This window comes from Indicator indicator, chromosome 4 (assembly GCF_027791375.1).
Source record: "Indicator indicator isolate 239-I01 chromosome 4, UM_Iind_1.1, whole genome shotgun sequence".
NCBI classification, from domain to species: Eukaryota; Metazoa; Chordata; class Aves; order Piciformes; family Indicatoridae; genus Indicator; species Indicator indicator.
The window spans coordinates 18747757-18768235 of NC_072013.1; the positions used below are offsets into that span (position 1 = coordinate 18747757).

The window sequence follows — 20479 nt, forward strand, 5'->3', positions numbered from 1 at the left end:
CCTGCCCCTGAGGCAGTTGGCTGTGGCTCAGGGGACCACAGCTCTGGCAGAGGGAGGCAAGGCCAGCAGTGGGCTCAGGGCACCAAGAGGGAAATGCAGAGTCCTGCAGAGGGTAGGCCATGGTGGCATCAGGGATGGCTTTTCTAGCAACTGTGTGGAGCTGGCTGCAAGCAAGAAACCATCAAAAGTGATGGCTGCACAGGGAAGCAAAACGGAAAGGAGTGGCCTGCCTTTGGGGATGCAGTGGGCAGGAGAGAGATTTTATCTGGACATGTTTGGCTCCTGAGTTCTGGATTGGCTTTAGTGGAGGAATTTCTTTGCTCTGGGTATTGGTATGGTCTTTCTAACTTTCAGTTCCTTAGCTTTTCTGGAGTGTTGGTTTTAAAGAAGAGGTACAGGCAGGTCTTGCCCAGGGCTCTGGCAAGCTCAGCCTTGTGTCACCTTCCCTGTGATGGTCTGGGAGCTGCCCTGGTGCAGCTGGCAGGAGAACAGGGTCCTGGCAAGACACAGCTGAAGGCACCATCCTGAGAACTGTACTGCATGTCTAGCAGTGAGGGTCATCCCACACCTGTGCAGCCACATCCACCCTCTCTTGGGCCCAGCATGTGATGATTTTGCAGTGAGACAGGCTTGACACCAAGGATAGGGCAGAGCTTAGGTGCTGTGTGACAGCTCCGTTCACATCCGCTATAAGTTCACCCAGAAGAGTGTGCATCAGTGTCAGCTCTGTGTCCAGGGAGCATAGATGCTGAAATTGTTGTCTGCATCCTTGTGTTTCCAGTAATCCCCATCTTCTCCTTGTCCCTAAAACTGGGCAGCTACACAGTCCTCACCCAGGGAATACCCTCAGACGTTTATACCCTTTTCCTTGGTCAGAACACATGGGGTTTGCCAAATCCTGTTTCCTGGTGCTTCCAGTAGTGGATCCTGCATAAGCAGCTGTAAGAGTGACTAAAAGCAATCATTCTGGTAAGGCAAACAAATTTGAAAACTCACCTCTGGGAGTGAGTTTCCTTTCTCCCTGGGAGAAGGGGAATAGGTTAAATATGATACTGAATCTATTCAAATATGTACAGACACTTTGCAATTTTTTAAAAACCTGGTATTCAAAGACAAATTTTAATAAGAGGTTTGTGACATACTGAAATTACTACTTGCATATGAAACACCATCTTCCTCTTTCAATCACTGTTGATGTCACTGAAGTACTTAACTATTCTTTAATCCTTTGATATACAACCTTCCTGTGCATGCAACCTTTTGCATCATCTTACACCTGCAGGCAGGCAGCATCAAGGCAAGATGCAAAACAGAGAGTGGGCATAACTATGGATAATTTTCTTCCAGAGCTATAGACTTTAATGATAATTTTAATCCATGGAATGTATTTCAGACTGGTTGCATTGCAAAACAAGATCAGACCTCCGTGTAGAACTGATTCTACCACATGAGCTTGCTGTGTAGTAGAGTCATCTTCAGCTGATGTCTCTTGTGCTCTTGGTGCATGTTGGATCCAGGCTGTTTATATCATCCCTACACCTTCCCATGGTCAGCCTAAGGTTGTCACACCCCACCTCAGGTATCCACAGCTATTTTTATTTGGATGGCAGTGATTGCTGAACAAGCCATAAGCCCCTTTACACAATCATTCATGTTTATTACATGTACCTTCCCACTCACACTGCATAGGCTGCATGGCAGTAACTGTTTTCACTAGAGGAGTCTCCTAGAATTGGCAAGAAGGAGGTTTCTGGTGAAAATTCTGAGCTTGTTCTCCTAGTTTGAAGCATCTCACATATGAAAAACAGGCAAACCTTTCTTCACACTTGTTTTGTGCAGAGGTGTGAAAGCTTATGCACCATTTCTTTCAACAAAAATAAGACTTTTACGTACCATTAGCAGCTAATATTCTCTCAGAGCATTTTCTCATTCTTCTTTCTTTCTTCTTAATTTGGACAGATTTCTGGGATTCCTCTTTAAACCACAGAAGAAGAAGAGAAGATTTGTCCCACCCAGCAAAAGACTCCACTTTCAGCACTGTCCAGGCAGACAGTTTAAGATCTACCCAGTGTTTCGCAAGTAGCACAAACCACTGCTCATGTGAAATTGAGCTGTCAATAGGAAATGACAGGCTGTGGTTCGTGAATCCTATTTTTATAGAAGAGTGCAGTAATCCTTTTCCTCCAGATGTACCTCCTCCTAAAAGCCATGCTGTGAGTGACAATCTTCCCCTTGCCACCATGCTTGCTGAAAGGAGGTCTCCCCGCCGCCCCCCGCCACCTCCACCTTCTCACACTCTTGTTCAGAAATCTTCTCTGAAGGTCCTGCAGGATCCTGTGACTCTCTGTGAAAATGAACTGTTTCTTCAACCGCTAGGAAAGAGCATTAAGGAAATGAAAATTGAGGGTGGTGACAACAAAGAAGAAGGAAAGCAGAGCTGCTCAGTCACCGAGCCTTCAGCAGTGCGCCCCAAGAAGAGCTCCCAGCCCTCTGTTCCCCCACGGAGACGACTGTGTGAGAAGACTTTGGAGGAGAGCTGTGTGGGTAAACCTGGAAGTTGTGAAACACTGAAAGGAGAACAGACAGAAGAAAAACAAGATACGGAGAGCAAAGATAAAAGGTCACCATGCAAAAAGGCTGTAGAAATGCCTGGGGAAGCTCCTGAAAGGGTTGTATCACAGTTTCAGGAGACAAAGCCTGAACCTGCAGAGAAGAAGGAAGGCATGCCTGAGATACAAAACAATGTTGTTGAGAAAGGAAAGTCACCTCCTATCCCACCACCGAGAAGAAAGAAGCTTTCCCAGGTGCCAAAGATCCCCAGCTCCTGCCAGCTGAAGCAAAGAACAGCGGCAGAGGTGGCTATAGCCACAGCCACAGCCACAGCACAGGCACTGTGCAAGAGCAGCTCAGCTACTGTGGAAGGTGGTGCCATCTGCACTCACACCAAGACTGAAATGGGACATGGCTGCAAGCTAGTCAGCTCTGCTGAACTGAAAGGTTCACACTCCTCGCTGGAGGGCCCAGGAGGCAGCACCATGGCTCAGGCATCAGCATCTGAGCCAGATTCGTACTCCACCAGCAGCACAGAGGATGACCTGGAGATGCTGAGCAGTTCCTCTGGTAAAAAGACACACTCTGTGATCTTGGGCAAGGCCAAGAACAGGCTGTCCTTTGTGAGCCTATCCAATGTCTTCACAGTCTTTTTGTCTAGTGACAGGAAGCTACAGAAGAAGATAGTGGAGCTGGCACAGGACAAGGATTCATACTTCGGCAACTTGGTGCGGGACTACAGAGTGTACAGTTTAGAGATGATGGCAAAGCAGAGTTCTAGCACAGAGATGTTACAAGAAATCCGAATGATGATGACACAGCTGAAGAGTTACTTAGTGCAGAGCACTGAGTTAAAATCTCTGATAGACCCAGCCGCCTACACCGAGGAACAGTTAGGTAGGTGACTGTGCTTTATTCATCCTTGGGCAGGATTTGGGAAGTTGAGGAGGAAGATGGGATTATGCCGACACAGGTTCTGCTTTACAGAATTATAAACCAATCTCCTAAAAGCTTAAGGCTGCAAATTGAGTTGGTTGGAGAGCACTTGGAGGAACAGCTCTGAAAATGGGAGACCAATGAGGGAAACATCCCATTATGAGTGTTTTAAAGGGAAAAGTTTAAGCAGAAGAGATGTGTGTTTGTGTGAGAGAGACATATATGAGTGCTCAGTCATATGAGAGATACAGTTCACATATATATACAAAGAGCTGTAGGATTTTTTTATCCCAGTCAAAGCCATACAAGCAGAAAAGCGTGCATGCACTCGCATGTTCTTACACTGTTCCCTGAGGACCTGAGAACCAACACAGAGCTATATATGAGATCCTGAAGTCAGCTTAAAGCAAACTGGGAGCTGGAAGACCCCCAAAACAGAACATAGCCAATCACAGAAGTGACCAGGGATTCCAGAGGATGCTGCAGCTTCAGTATTAGGTAGGACCCAGTTAAGTGGTGAGCCAGGACCCAAAGGCATTCAGCTGTCAGTCTCAGCAGGCCTTGCTGACTTCCTTCTCATCCGGCAAAGGCTTCATATGATCCTGCAGTCTCCCCAGCAGAATAAACCTTGTGCCGACGCTTTGCCATAGGTAGGAGAGGGGACATACTATTTCACTTCTTATGCACTTTATGTAACCCCTGCAATTTTTGTCCCAGTAATCCCTTTTTTCAAGGCAGAGTGGGTATCAGCACAGAGAATTATGCCTTCAGTGTTGATTGGGGAAGGTAGAGAGGAGGCAGAAAGAAGTGGTTGTCCTTATTCTGCTTGGTAGAGCTGTGTGTGTGCAAGGATCCCTCATCTTCACACAGACACCCCTGTTTACATCTAGCCCTGTTCATTGGCAGTTCCTTAGACAGGATGATACAGCCCAGTAGTCTAGGGGGGGGCTGTCTTTTCCTGTCAGGACAAGGATTCCCACTGAAGATTTGAATCTTTCCTGCTTCAGGCTGACTGATTCTCTGGATTCTTTGCAATAATTGCATTTTGTATACATAAAGGTTGCTGCCCTCTGTTTCATTTCTCACTGTCTGAGCAGAAGAACTCTTTTTGTCAGTGAGCTCTTTGCCTTAGTGCAGAGGTCACAAGAAGATCTCTTGCAGTCTCTCTAGCTCTGCCTCTGGTCTCTAGGAGTCAGAGAAGAGACTTTCTCACAGCTTCTCATGCTTCCTTTTGTCTCCCACTAAATATTAAGCAAATGCTCAAACCCACACAGACTATTTCCTCATCCACAGGTGGCATAAGCAGTGACTTAAGTATCAGTAAGTTAGAGTCACTTGAGCAGTAAGAGTGAGAAAATTCTGACCAGATGTTGGTGTCTGCCTCAAAGCTGGTGGCTACAGCCCCTTTTCAGTCACAGTGGAGAAAGGAACACTTTGAGGGTGCAATTAATATCATCCCAAAGTGAGTACCTTGAAAAGGTCAGAGGGACATGTTAGAAGGGACATGAGATGAATCCCACCTGGGCATCTGTAAGGCCAGGACAGTGAGTAGAAGCACAGTTAGTTAAGACTCCTCTTCTCTCTTCACTGCTGGCTTTTCTACTGCCTGTGCCATGCTGGTCACAGCCAGGAGTCAGGAAAAGACAACGAGGGACTGCTGGTAGCAGGACCTCTCTTATGGCTCCAGTGGCAGAAACTGTGCATTGATATTCATCTTAAACCTATCTGGGACTTCTGGAGGATGTTGGTAACAAAATACTTTCTGGGATGTAATTTCTGTTCCCCACTCACAGCTATGCAGTAGTACATGAATAACTAACCACTTGCTTTCATAGTTTTAATTTTACCTGTACTGCTGTGGTTTTTACCATGGACTTTTGTGACTTTCTTCTTTACACAGAAGTGATTGCTGAGACGGCTTTGTACAAATGCGTCCTGAAACCTTTAAAAGAAGCCATTGATTCTTACTTAAAAGAAATCCACAACAAAGATGGATCTTTACAGCAGCTAAAAGAGAACCAGCTTGTGATACAAAACACAACTACCACTGACCTTGGCATCACCACCAGTGTGCCTGAAACCGTTGTGCTGGAAAAGATCCTTCACAAGTTCACAACCATGCACAAGACCTACTCCCCAGAAAAGAAGATTGCTGTCTTGCTGAAGTCTTGTAAACTCATCTATGACTCCATGGCTCAGGGAAATCCAGGTACAGCACTCCTAGGGGAATGGTATCCATCAGTAGTGGCCCAGGGTCCCTTAGGCTTTCAGCCAGCATTGAGACAGGGCAGTGCTCTTCACACAGGAAGAGCAGGGGCCGTGTTCAGCTTCCTGTGCAACAGTCTCTACTTCTTTTAGCTCCTTTTTACTCACTGCTGAGTTAGAAGATTTCCTCCCCTTCCAAGATCAGAGCAAATGGAACACAAAATTCATTCCCTCTGCTGCAGGACCAAAATCAGTCTGCCTCGGTCAGAAAAATTACATTGCTAATGTGATAACTTGTGTTGTACAGTTTGTTTTGCAATTGGTTAGCTTAGGCCAGGTCTTTATCCTTAAGCTGATTGTAGGATGAGCTGACCTGAGAATATGATTTCAGATCTCAAAGCAGTGTGGCTACCACCCAATCAAGCACCCCATGAAAACAGAAGTTTTTCAGTGTATTAGAGCCACGAGGATGATTAGGGGACTTGAGCATCTCCCCTGTGAAGAGAGACTGAGATCCCTGGGGCTGTTTAGTCTTGAGAAGAGAAGACAGAGAGGGGATCTGATGAATGTCTATAAATATCTGAGAGGTGGGTGTCAAGTGGAGGGGTCCAGGTTCTTTACAGTGGTTCACAGTGAGAAGACAAGGAACAATGGGTTCAAACTAGAACATGGAAGATTTCACCTCAACATGAGGAGAAACTTCTTTACAGTGAGGGTGACAGAGCACTGGCACAGGCTGCCCAGGGGGGCTGCGGAGTCTCCTTCTCTGGAGACTTTCAAAACCCACATGGACGCATTCCTGTGCAGACTACCCTAAGTGATCCTGCTCTGGCAGAGGGTCCCTTCCAACCTCTGATATGCTGTGATGCTGTGATACTGTATTGAGACCCATGTACAGCTGCCCAGATTTGGCCAGGGTGTCCAGACAAGTTTCTTTAAAACTTGGGGTAGGCTTTCTCAGGAACATCTCTGCCTGTGATAGTGGCTGTCTTTGCACTGCTGAAATAGTCATGAAACTTTTAAGTCAGCCTTGATTGATTCCATGTATATTGGGTCATTTTAAGAAAGGATTTCTCTGGTTTGGTTGCAATTTATGCTACATGAAAAAGCGTGCCTGAAAAATTGGCTGTAGTTGAACCCTCTGACACCTAGACAATGAACGGAATGGGTCAGACTCTCTGCTAGTTTAAACTAACATTTCTTCCTCAAGTTGAAGGCAATCAGCTTGCAGATCTGATTCATCACAAGGATTCAGGGAGACAATTTCACTTGTCGATGGACCTTTCTTCTAGCAGACTTCTGAGTACAACCACAAGATATAGATCTATACTGAAGTAGGACTCATCTACAGCTACATCTAGCTGTAGGTGGCCACAGATGGGCATCATGTCTAGCTTCTCATTATAGACATCAGGGACTTAGTCAATGAGTTCAGCTGATTAATCTGGCTAGATGTAGGTGTCTGTTTTATGGTGAGATGACTCATGGCACACTCCACTGATGGTATTGATAAGTTCAACAGTGGCTATAAAAGGAATTTAGAGGTACTGGTTCAGATGTTCAGTGTAGGCAGTGGCATTAGTAAGTGAATCGTACTCAAAGGAAAGCTTATGATAGCGCTGTGGTGGCTCACTGAGCTTTTCCAAGTTCTGTGCAGACTTGAATACCAGCAACATATGATCAATTACCAGTAACCTATGATCAAAAAGTATGTAACCTGCCTTCTAAAAATACAAGGAGTACTTAGTAAGAGTAATATGCATTAAAAGAATAAAAGAAGTAGTTTGGAAACCCACCAAGCTCCTCCCCTGCAAACTGGCTGGCATTCTTTAAATCTGTGCACTAGAAAAAGTAAGAGGCAGGACTCACAGGGAGCTGTGAGCTCCCAGCTCTGACTGTTCCTATATTTGGAAGGCATGTCCCAATACACACAGGAAAAGTTGGGTACATATGTCATTTATACAGAACCATTGTAATCTTATGTAGAAAGAAAACCTGCTAGTTATTTATCATTCAGAAATACCTTTCCTCAGACAAAATGTCAAAGGCATATTGTGTGGTAGGTGTAGAATGAGAAACTCTGCTTTTTGCTCTATCAGAAACACAAGTGACAATTTCAGAGTGATAAACAATATGCAAATCTGCAGTATGTGTGGTATGTGCTGGCAGTGGTGAACCTGCAGCTCACAGCCCTATGCTACCTGGGAGCTGCCACTCTGTGGAAGGGAACTAATGGAAAAGGAAAGTAGCAAAGCAACCACAGGCATTGGTTTATGCAGAAATACTGTAAGACAAACAGGCCAAGCTTGGTCAGTCTATGAGCAGGGAAAATCAGTTATGGAAAGGCTCTAAGCTTAAGCTGAAAGTCAGAAAGAAAGATAAAAGAGACTGCTTTCAAAGGGGTTTCAAGAGGAATGAACAGAGGAACTTTCTTACTGCAACATTTTTAACTTGTGATTACCTAGGGTTATGAAGCTTTTTTTGGAGAATCTTTGAACTGCACAGGGAGATGGAGCATATAGTGCAAAGCCAGCTCAGTGCTAGTGAGAGAGTTGGCTAGGTGATTTGCCCTGATTTAATCATTTCTATTGCATAGTTTTTCATGGCTAATGCATAGTGTGCTTTTGGAAGACAAAGAAAGATGAGAGGTACATTCCATTGGAATCTTTCTCTTCCCTAGCTTTTAGGGTTGGGTTTGTCATCCCCATTGAACAGAACAGCTGAATATTAGTTGCACTAATATTAGTATGCACTCCTAAATGGCTCTGCAGTTGATAAAGGCATGGACATGAAGTGTGTCTTCAATGGGATGGCTGAGCTTGCGAAAGGGAAACTGACCTCAAATACTTCATCAACCTGTGTAGAACTGATGCTACAAGTTCCTAAAACTAAGTCAGATCAATCTCACCACACTGCTCACTTCTGAGAAGGAAAATAAAGCTAAACATACCAGTTTTGCTTTGTTGTCTGATGAAGAGAATATTTGCATAGAAGTTACTATTAACAAAGGCTGAGGGACTAGAGATTATTGCTTTGGTTTTGGTTTTGGTTTGGGTTTTTTTGGTGGTGTTTTTTTGTTGTTTGTTTTTGTGGGGGGTTTGTGGGGTATGGTTTTTTGTTTGTTTTGGTTTGTTGTTTTTTTTTTTTTTTTGTCTGGCTAGCACAATTGCTACATCTGAATTAAGGAGCCAGTTGGAATTTTTCAAGGAGAATTAATTCTTCTGAGCTGCCCAAGATCTGTTTCTGAAATAGATTCATGCATGTATTAAGTCTCTTAATTCGATTATACCATAAATCAAACTTTGCTGTAGTATGGGATGGACAAGAGACAGAAAAATGCTAAGGAGTGGAAAGATGCTTACAATCTTTTCTTATGATCTTGAACAAATCTCAGTTAACCTTTCTGTACCTCAGGTTTCCCAGCTAGAAACAGAGGCTAAAATTCATATTTCCTGGAGAGCTGCTCCTAGACATCATTGCAGTGTTTGTAAAATGTTAGAACAGGATGCAGAACATCATCACTGTCTGATGGTTGTTAGAATATACATGGAAAAGAATACATGAATGTGTTAAAATAGGCTGTAATTACTTTATGGAGGCTTGGGCAGAATTCCAGTCACTTTAAATCGTGTTTTTAATTAATACTCATTCCATCCAAGTGCTGCATCCCAGCCAGTAGCTGACGTTGTATTTGCTTTGCTATAAACATAATAGGATGGCAGAAGAGAAGGCTTATTTTAAGCTTCTTATAGATATTTATGAAATAAATGTTCCCTGATCCTGCAGGGAAGAGGGGTAAATAAAGCAAGCAAGTGATATCTGCAGTAGGACAACACCACCTTGAACAAACAAGCTCAGTCCCAGTGTCACTGAGACCACTGGCAGGTCAGAGCTGGATTTAACTCTGTCAGCTGCAAACATACCCCTCTTGTAAGAGACCTCAGATGGAACTAGGCATGCAGGTCTGGGAACTTGGCTCTGTCCCAGGTTGAAAGTGGAGCTGAGGAAGCAGCAGCCCAAAAGAGGATCCCTCCTGCACTACCCAGATGGACACTGCTCAGTGCCCTGGGGTCATTCATGGCACAAAGGGCATGTGGGTTGCAGGATGCTGAGCAGCACCAACCTCTCACAGGCTCATAGGCATTGTTTTGTATAACTTTGTACCTCCTGCTTCTGATCATATTTGAGCTGCTGACAGAATTTGTTATCCTCATGGATGGAATGCCATGGATGGGCTGAGATACATGGCATCTCAGGGCCATACTTGGTCTGATGGTCTAAGTTAATCTCTGTGCCTGCTGGGACATCCAAGTCCAGGAGAACAAGGGGAAGTTCAGAGTCCTGCCCACTCAGGCACCTATCCTTGGCTCCATATGCAGTCAGCAGAAAGCTGTTTTGACACTTTCAAGGAGTAGGCACAGTATTCCATGCCTGACCTGTCCAAGGCAGCACTGGCAAGAGAGCTGATGTCATCTACATGGATTTGTGTAAAGCATTTGACACTGTCATGCGTATCCTGGTGAGCAGATTGGAAAAGTATGGACTTGAGGAGTGGACCACTTGCTGGATAAGGAATTGGCTGGATGGTTGCACCCAGAGAACTGCAGCCAACAGCTCAATGTCCAAATGGAGACCAATGACAAGTGGTGTCCTGCAGGGGTTAGTACTAGGACCAGTGCTGTTTAATATCTTTGTCAGCAATATGCACAGTGGGATTGAGTGCACCCTCAGCAGGTTTGTGGATGACACTAAGCTGTGTGGTCTGGTTGACATGCTGGAGGGAAGGGATACCATCCAGAGTGACTTGGACAGGCTTGAGAGGTGGGCAAATTCATTAAGCTCTACAAGGCCAAGTGCAAGGTCCTACACCTGGGTCAGGCAGAAATATAGGCTGGACAAAGAGTGGCTCATGAGCAGTCTCAAGGAGAAGGACTTGGGGGTGTTATTTCATGAAAAACTTAACATCAGCCAGCAATGTGCACTTGCAGCCCAGAAGACCAACCGTATACTGGGATGCATCAAAATAATTGTGACCAGCAGTATGAGAGAGGTGATTCTTCCTCTCTACACTGCTCTCATGAGACCCCATCTGGAGTACTGCATCCAGTTCTGGTGCCCCTGGCATAAGAAGGACATTGAGCTACTGGAGCAGGTCCAGAGGAGGGCCACAAAGATAATCAGAGGGCTGGAGCACCTCCCCTATGGAGACAGGTTGCAAGAGTTGGGGCTGTTCAGCCTGGAGAAAAGAAGACGCTGGGGAGACCTTACAGCAGTCTTCGAGTACCTGAAAGGGGCCTGCAAGAAAGCTGGGAAGGATTTTTTACAAGGGCTTGTAGTGATAGGGTGAGAGGGAATGGATTTAACCTTAGGAGGTAGATTTAGACTGGATATTAGGAAGAAATTCTTTATAGTGAGGGTGGTGAGACACCGAAACAGGTTGCCCAGGGAGGTCATGGATGTGCTCTCCCTGGAGGTGTTAAGGCCAGGTTGGATGAGGCTTTCAGCAACCTGGTCTAGTGGAATGTGTATGTCCATGATGGGGAAGTCTGGGGATGTGGAACTAGATGATCTTTAAGGTCCCTTCCAACCCAAACCATTTTATGAATCTATGAACACTTCAGGGTTGTAGCAACATGTAAAGTCAGAGCTAGATCCTTGATGATTAACTTTACTTTACTCTCCTTGACAGCTCATACTGACATCAGCTTTAGCTACAGAGGTGGGCATTCAGGAATCAGGGTTTGTGTTCCCACAAGTGGATTAATATGATGTTTAGTAATTTATAAGTTTTATGAGCATACATCTTATGGAGAATGAGTACTCTCTCCATTACTGCAGTCAGACATCCCTATTCAGAGGTTATTAATCAAAAAGAAACCATTTACCAGATTTTCGTATTTAAGCCATATAAACAGCTAGGAGTCCACTAACAGTTCTATGAAATCTTAAAGTTGAGAAATGTTTATAACAAGGGCTGGTGGGCAGAGCAGCTAAATCAGCTTACAGAAATGAGATAGGCAGCAGTGAAAAAGAATTGACTCAGTGCCTACTTGTACATACAAACACTTCAAGCCAATGGAAATATATTCTGTAGGAGTTCTTGAAAAACGTCCTCTACCTTTCATTTCAGTTGGCATTAGAAGCTGATGGCTGGGGACATGGAATTGTTTATTTCCACATTTCTGTTTATGCTCTGTGTGTTGGTTAGTCAGACCATTGGCTGGTTGGTGATCTCCTTCAACAACGTTTTACAAAATAAAAACAGCATTTTTTTTCCAGTGGATAGGAATTCATGTTGTGAAATAGCTCTTGAATATTCTAGCAGACACAACATCAATTAGTCATGAAAATAAAGTGGTAGGGAAGAGAAAATTTTACTGTTGGTGTTGCCCTGGAAATCCCTTGGCCTTCAGGAAATCAGAAGCACCCAATCCATGCCACTGGTCAGTAACTACTAAGTTATAAAGAAAAAGGTTTTAAAGAAGGAAAAACCTGAGTCTAGCAAAGTCTTTGTTACTTCACCTTCCTCTACACTACTTGTATACAGAACCAAATCTGTTGGCACCTTATTTCCTCAGGTCAAAAAGATAACAAAGCTTTTCTCTGTGCAATTTTTGTAGTACATTTTCATGTCTGTTATATCATCTCTTTTTGCTAAACAATATTAAATAGCTGTAATGCTAAGCTGCTTGCTTTAAGGTAATACATATGACAGTAATGAATTGGACCTTTCATAGAACTGAAGCCAAGGCAACAACAGACAAACAAAATGTCCATCCAGATGTTCATGAAACAATACAGTCCTTTAATAGTTTGGTTGAAGGCCTAAGGCTGTGTCATTAATCTAAAGGCAGCCATAATAAAGCAAACAGAACTGAGAGAGTTAATCCAGTTTTTGTTAAATAAACTATGTTGTGGTGTGTGTGTAGTCTTAGAAAGAGACTGAATTACAACCTTGACTGTCTCTCAGCTTCCAACACGTTAACTGGATCAACTCTCTATTCACTAGATAGATTACTGGGTGTATTTTAAAGCCATACAATTTATTTATTTATTTAATCAGCAGCTAAGCTCATGTTTATTTGAGGCTTCAGAAGAATATCCTTCTTTGCTGCTGGAGAGTCTGCATCATCTATGAATCACGAAAGAGGAAATTTGACTCATGGCAAAGATTTGAAAGGTGTCAGTGGGAACATTTGATAAATGGGAATTTATGCCCTGCCATGGAAGGGCAGGTGAACTGAGACAAAAATGGCTAGATCATATTTTCACCAAAGCTACATCAAAGGTAGCTCTGCTTCTTTGAGGTAAGGCACACGTTTTCAATTGAGACACACATGTCCTGTGAGACCAATGCATCCAAGTGCTCAGCTGAGGAAAACTGCCCACTGTCTGAGAGGGGACATTCAGAACGAAAGCAGTCTGAGTTTAGGTCAAAAGAAATGGTTAGCCCTGAATGTTGGGAAGCCTCTGAAGCACATAGCTGTTGCAGGTTGTCCATGATGAATTTCTCATGTGTTGATAGAAAGTGAAAGCATCTTTCAAATAAGAAAAGCTCTCCTTGTGTTCTTTGCTGTATATGCACTGAAGCTTACATTTGGGTTCTATTTTAAGTAGCTGTTATTTATAATGGTGACTGTTTACATGTACCTTTTTTGCCCTCAGAGACTCCAAAGAGTGTTTATAGATTACATATATGTAATATGTAATGTTATGTTATTATAATAACATAATGTTATTATGTTATTATGTCACTTTGTTGACATGAATGTTTTAAGCACAGGAAATCTTGAGCCCATGAGGATCCATTCCTGTAGCACCTGCTGCATATCAAGTCCAAAAACCATCTAAGTACAGTGTGAAAGGCTGTTTGTTTTCTTTGCTAGGCACCATGGATGGAAAGATGTTTCCTCTTAGATCCTAGCTCTTGGGAGACTGTTTTAATTAGGAACATGTAGCATGATGTTTTGCTTTCTGAAGGAACATAAACATACAAGTCCTCAGTCCAAAAAAAGTCTCAGACTCTATTTTTTACTCTTTGGCCCTGAATATAGGGTAAGCCTAAGAGAATATATACCTCTAATACATCTAGACAAATTTATTGCTAATAGTTAGGGTTGGGTGATCAGTTGGACTTGAAGATCTTGGAGGTCTCTTCCAATCTGGTCGAGTCTGTGATTCTGTGAACGTGTGAATCACAGTCTTGATGCCAGTGTCTAATCAGAGAGCCAGACTGACAGCCTTCACACTCTTCAAGAGTCATCCCTTGTCTGTTTTTCTTTCTCCAGTTAATAATGAATGGCAGAAATTAAGCTCATTAAAAATGTCAAGTTTATATTTTGGACATGAAGCAAATCAACTTATTTTTCAAGTGAACTAATTTTCCCTTTTCCAGATTTTTTTCTTTGTTGGTGCTTTCAGGCTTTAACACTTCAGGTAATGTAAGCTAAAGTCTGCTGAGGAAATGCTGGATGAGGAGCTGTCACTGTTGTATGGGAATGTGTCTTTGGTGAATTTATTTGGACCGTTCTGTGTTTTTCTTTGCTCAGGGAAACTATATGGCGCAGATGACTTCCTCCCTGTGCTCATGTATGTGTTGGCTCGCAGCAACTTGACTGAAGTCCTTCTAAATGTGGAGTACATGATGGAGCTCATGGACCCTGCTCTGCAGCTAGGGGAAGGTAGAGTACTGTGTTTTCTCCTGGGGGATAATCACCTTAGAAATCGTTCTTTACCTCACACCAGTGTTTGCAAAAGTGCAGAGTTCTTAGCCACTATCTAGAAAGGTGAAGACCCAGCATAAATGAGAACTGAGTTGCTGGATTAATAACCTAAGGAGAGACATCTGGTGTTCCTTAGCCCAAAGGCTGGAAAGTTAAAAGGTCTTCACCTAAAATTAACTGCAGTCCATAGTGTGGACACTTTTATTTATTCCGATGAGAAAAGATCACATTTCTTAAACTGCATTTTATGCTTGGGGCCACACATTACTCTCATGAATGCTCTACCTTTACATTTGAGTGACAATGATTGTTCTTTGGCTGAGCAACATAGCGAAGCAGAGAAAGGAAAGTCAAGTTAGAGAGGAATATTGGTTTTCAATGTGAATAAAGACTTCTGCTATTAGAGGGATAAGTATCTTAGGGAACTTTGATTTCTTAAATATAGCTTTGGAAGCAGTGACAGGGTTAAGCACTCTGAATTAGGAACACAGATAATTTTTCACCAAGTAGTCACTAAACCAATAAAATACATTTTATTTTAGACTTTGTTTTGGTAAGTACTGAGGTTCTAGAAAGGCATCCTAGATGGCAGGCTAATTTTATTTATATTAAATGGAGATCAATCTAGTTAAAGCTGTCCCTGCTCACTGCAGGTGGGTTGGACTAGATGACCTTTAAAAATTCCTTCCAGCTCAAAACATTTTGTGATTCTATTCTGGAAGTCTGTAAAAGCATGTCATCCCAGCTTAGTGCAGAGGTGGGCAAAAGTAAGTAATAACAAGAATCAGTAGCCGTACAGTCATGTTAGTGAGGGGTTTCTGCCCAGGCTAATTTGCCTACTGAGAAGAATTGTTAACAGAAATGTTATCCTAAGCACAGCATTTTACTGGCATAACTAGTAGTTCTGGTGACCATGCTGCCCACGGGTTCTTCATTTCAAAAGGGCACACTACCAGGCTGGTTACTGAAGTCAGGTGGGTTGTGGAGCTCAGACTATCAATGTAATGAATTCTCATCATGGGCTACTAGGAGGAGCTTCCTCCTGAATTCTGCGGGAAAGGCTACACCAGGTCACAGGTCCCACCATCAGCACTTCTGACTCTGCCAGAGCAGAAGAAATACTGAATAACAGATGAGAGAAGGTAGTAATTATATGTAGGAAGGGAAAAGTGGAATTTCCAGTCTTGATAGCCTGGTCTCAGCAGCACTTTGTGGGAGACAGTAAAGAAAAAGAGAGTTACTTGGTGTATGAAGGTCTGCATAGATATAGTACACTCCCCATCAGATCCACCCAAGTATGGAAAGTCAAATCGCAATGTCTTGGTTTCTTCTTTGCTACACCAAACGTTAATGGTGCTCTAAAAATACTGCTCTTAAATAAAATACACTTAGCCACAACTTAACACAACTAGCTGCAAGACCAGAGCTCACCAGAGCCTGGAAGGGCTATGAGACCCTGGAGCGAGGTTTGGTTGATGTGGAAGTGCCATCTAGAGGCAACTGCAATTATTATGAACGTACCAAACCCAGGGAACTCGGTACAGCTGACCAACAATTTTTATTTCTCTGTGTTCCTGTCAGCCATGGTGAGGGGAGCAGGGCCCGTGGATCATGCCAGAGCCATGGATGGGCCGAGTATGGCAGCTTGCAGACGATGCTGGCACTCCTGACCCCTGCTGAGGCCTGGCCCCTTGCCCAGCTGCAGGCCAGGCAAACTCTTGCATGGAGTCCCTGGGGACGCATCCTTGTCCCTGCTGCCTTTGGGGCACTGCTCTGCTGCTCTAACGGTTCTGCTGGCCTACTCTTTCCCTTTGTGCAAAGGAGACCCTGGCCCAAACCTCACACTTGTCAACAAGCTGAGGTCTGAAGGCAGCTGGGAAATGAGAATGTCTAATTAACTCATCGCTAGGGCTGTGCCCTTGACACAGGGCTACCCTGCAACCAAAGCAGGACTTGTCTTCATCTCTCTTGTTGAAGCCTGATCTTATGGTCCAGCTGCTTCCTCTGATGCTGCAGCTGATTATTTATTACCTGCTGCAGGCAACACCACAGCAGTCAGGGAATTTCTGAGGGACAAGGACTGGTTACAGGTTTTGCTGCTTTAACCCATTTCTCTGCTTACCAAAGTTTGTCCCGGAATTGTAAGCTGTCTAGAAATTACTCTCAACCAAACAGCTGGCTTCCCTGTCTGGTTCACAGAGGTGGCAGGAGATGGTGGCTTGTCCCTGCAGGTTTGAGACAGCCTTCAATGGTGCTTGGCCCACAGGGAAACAAGGCTCTAAATATTGTCAACCATTCCCTGGGCTGAACCAAAAGAAGTGTGGTCAGCAAGGCAAGGGAGATGATTCTCACCCTCTGTGCCACTCTGGTGAGACCCCACCTGGGGTACTGTGTTCAGCTCTGGAGTCCTCAGCACAGGAAGGACAGACCTGTTGGAGTGAGTCCAGAGTGGGGCCACAAAGTTGATCAGACAGTTCTGCTATGACGGAAAACTTGAGAGAGTTGTGGTTGTTCAATGTGGAGAAAAGAAGGCTCTAGGGAGACCTTATTGCAGTGTTTTGATATATAAAGACAGAGAAAGGTTTTTTACTGACACCTATAGTGACAGGCCAAGGGGTAAAGGTTTTAAACTGCAAGAAGGTAGATTTGGATTGGATATAAGAATGGTTTGGATTTGTTTGTGAAAGCAGTTATTGCAGTAGTTTGCCTTCAGCCTATGTTTATTCCTAGGAAATCTACAACCTCAGTAGTCTGGGCAGTGACATTGCTGTGACACTGCCCAGAGAGGAATGAAGAACACTGTGATCATTAAGTCTTGCTTCTCTTGGGTTAGCTTCAGACACCCCTGCACTCCCCACAAAGAGGCAGCCAGTGCAAGTGTTGGACAGCTGCCACTGCATGGGCACAAGAAGGCAGGATGGAAGTTAAAATGAATGGCCCATGCAGGTGTGATGTTCATACAATACCTTCTCCTTTTGCAGGCTCTTATTATTTAACCACTACCTATGGAGCCCTAGAACACATCAAGAACTACGACAAAATCACGGTCACAAGGCAGCTTAGCGTGGAGGTGCAGGACTCCATTCACCGCTGGGAACGACGTAGGACTCTGAACAAGGCCCGAGCTTCCCGCTCCTCAGTTCAGGTAGCTGGCTTTACTTTCTAGGGTAGAAGATGCACATGCTCTCTCCATACTCACCAATTTTAACATGATTATTTTAAAGCTAGATTAACCCAAATTACTACTAAAAAAATTAGAGTATATACGGTGCAAGATTTCCAAATCTTAAAAAAGCACACCTCACTGAAATACTTTATTTTTATATTTTTTTTAGTGTACTTTGAAGTACCCTCATAATAATATTTTAAATGTGACTGCAGAGTGATTTCGTTGTTCGTTCTTGAAGGGGACATGCTGGGAGCCTTCACATGTGGAGAACTGCAACAGGGAGGCAGGGAGCCCTTCTGCTCCATGTCCTTAGGGACTAGAGAAGTCCTAGGCTAGGCTGAGTAGATGTGAGCAGGCTACACAGGAGCGGTTGCTAGGTGGCATAAAGCTGTAGGAGGACCTGAGACATCCTGTGGGCTGGTCAGACAAGCATCTCCTGTCTGGCTGCAGGGCAGACCCCATAATGGCTGACTAGATTTGAAGCCATGCACCAGTAGAAGAAGGTCCCAGGAGGGTGTTCTGGGCCTCCAGCCATGGTAGGGCTAGGTGCAGGACCAGGCAGGTGGGATGTCCTGCCAGCCCCATGTCCTCTGATCGAATTGTCACCCACTGGGAGGCAGCAAAGGCCATGTCTCAGGTTCTGTAAAGCACTCCGTACAAAATGGAAAGTTGTGAATGCCATGGGGAAAGCCAGGGGAAAGTCTCCTGAGGGGTAGACAGCCCGTATAGCCCTAAGAAAGCATGGGATTTAAACTATGTCCCATACTGCAGTCAAAACAGTTCCAGAACATGTGAATGGTGACTGAGGCACATCAAATATCCACCCTGTCCTGAGTGCTGCTCTGGCAGCAGCTGATAGTGAGTACCCAGTATGGAGCATATCTGGGCAAGCAAATAGCACATTTCTCCAAAAGATTCACAGTGTCTCCAGCAGTATAAGGGCCATTTTCCATCCCTTTGAATGAGGGCTAATATCAGAGATGTGTGAGTCCATCCTGGTGGAGGTAAACAGCTTGCTGAGGTGTTCAGCATGCCCCTGCACACCGTTCTGCATGCCTTACTCATCTACAGTGATACTCCATAAAGGCAGTTTAGAAACCCACAGTCCAAATATTTGGCAAATTTCACTTTTGCTGGGAACCCTGAGTATTTTCTCACCAAAAAGCCTGGGAATTTTTAAACTTCACAGATACAAATTAAACACACAGGTTCCACTATGGCCAAAGCTTCTACAGATTCTGTTCCCCGTGAGTTTGGCAAGGGGAATACTGTCCCAACAGTCATTACTGCTCAAACAGGATGAAAGTAAATCAGCCTTCCCAGTCTAACTTCTTTTGCTGCTTTCTTATCGATGAAGGAAGTTCGGAGGACACACTGTCAAGGTGCTCTTTAGTTGATGATGGCGTTACAAAGGTCTCTACGTTGCCAACCCTTTCCTGTTTCTGTTAGACAGGGAAGTTTCAGGACAGATCTGTCAGGTTTTTAGTTTGTTATTCTGATCTGTTACTTCTTTGCACCCTCTTTCCTCAGGAGATGTAGAAGGTGGGAGAAATTGTAGACTGCTTAGTAAGGATCTTCACCAAAATCAGAAAAAATCTCTCACTTTTGTGCCTTTACAGGATTATTTGGTTAAGTGTTTGTTAGTTTAAGTATTTGCCGATTGGGAGCTTGTTCCTCAAAGGGGAGAAAAGAGAATGACTAGGGTTTTGGAGAGTGATTGGAGGATATTTATGAGCTCTAGACAGCTGAATGCTACTTCCTCCGGTCATGTAAACTGCAAGATCTACCTTCATGTTTCCCTTCAGGATTTCATCTCTATCTCCTTTCTGGAAATTGGTGCTCAGTCAAGGACACTTGCTTCCCGGAACGACACCACAGCTGAGCGGCTGAGCCAACAGTGCGCTGAGAAGTTTGAAGTCTCCCATCCCAAGGACTATGGACTTTTTGTTTACGTTGATGACCAGTGGCTGCAGCTGCACAAAGATGCCCTTCCTCACCATATCAAAGCCTCCCTGCTGAGGTGTGAAACCAAGAAAGATTTTCATTTTATTTATAAACCAATAGACCATGGAAATATACCAGTTCCAATTGTCAATGAGTCAGACTTTCCCTAACTGCCATGCTGCTCTTTTGTTGTGTTTGCAGTCATCTTGGAAGGGCTGGATAGTTTATCTCGTGAGACCCTCTGGTATCTTCAGACCTCAAAAGATCTCTGGAGCACAGCCTTCAACAGAGGGCATATATGCTAATTGTAGATGCTGTCTGAATACAGGGCATTTTTCAGCAGAGTTCATGTGCAGAAATAAAAAGAGCATTCAGGAGAACATTTGTCCTCTGGAAAACTTGAAGTATGAAACCTCAGAACTTCCTGCTGGCAATTAGCTGATATTGCAGAATGCAAATGGATAGTGGAGAAAATCTGGAGATCTTGCAAGAAAGTGGACATTTATTCTGTGATAAATTGTGGCAGGTGTGAATCACCTCCGTGCACAAGGCCTGTGAAAGGTCTGCACAAACCTCAATGTTTTGGAGGTAAGACTGCCTATATGCCTTACCATGTCTGTTCACCCAGTCTGAATAAACAGTCTTGTCTGATGCATTCAATGGAACAGGGCTGCTGCATGTAGCAGAACTCTGTCACTGGATCACTGTCTACAATATGTCATTGCCTTTGAAATCCACATCAGTACAGACTATGCAAGATAATGCTGTACCTTCACAAAGAATGCATTTTCTGCCACCTATTTGTCACTGAAATCGGGTAGCACAGCCGTTCTCATTGACGTGTTTTTCTGAAAGATTGGAAGTCTTCACCATCACTTTTATATGTACAGCAGTTTTAATCACATTGGTTGTATGATAGTGTCTGGATGATTGTGTATTTATTTCCATGTCT

General features: G+C 44.0%; 1 protein-coding gene across 1 annotated transcript in view; it reads left to right on the forward strand.

Annotated features, from left to right (window-relative positions):
- The window catches only part of LOC128981723 (ras and Rab interactor 3-like), a 148656-nt gene extending 128959 nt beyond the window's left edge, over positions 1 to 19697 (forward strand). The window contains exons 23-27 of the mRNA XM_054400658.1: positions 1960 to 3447; positions 5387 to 5695; positions 14241 to 14372; positions 17396 to 17559; positions 19389 to 19697. Coding sequence (XP_054256633.1) covers positions 1960 to 3447; positions 5387 to 5695; positions 14241 to 14372; positions 17396 to 17559; positions 19389 to 19697 — 2402 coding nt within the window. The remainder of the gene's footprint in view (positions 1 to 1959; positions 3448 to 5386; positions 5696 to 14240; positions 14373 to 17395; positions 17560 to 19388) is intronic.
- Positions 19698 to 20479: the final 782 nt, after the last annotated feature.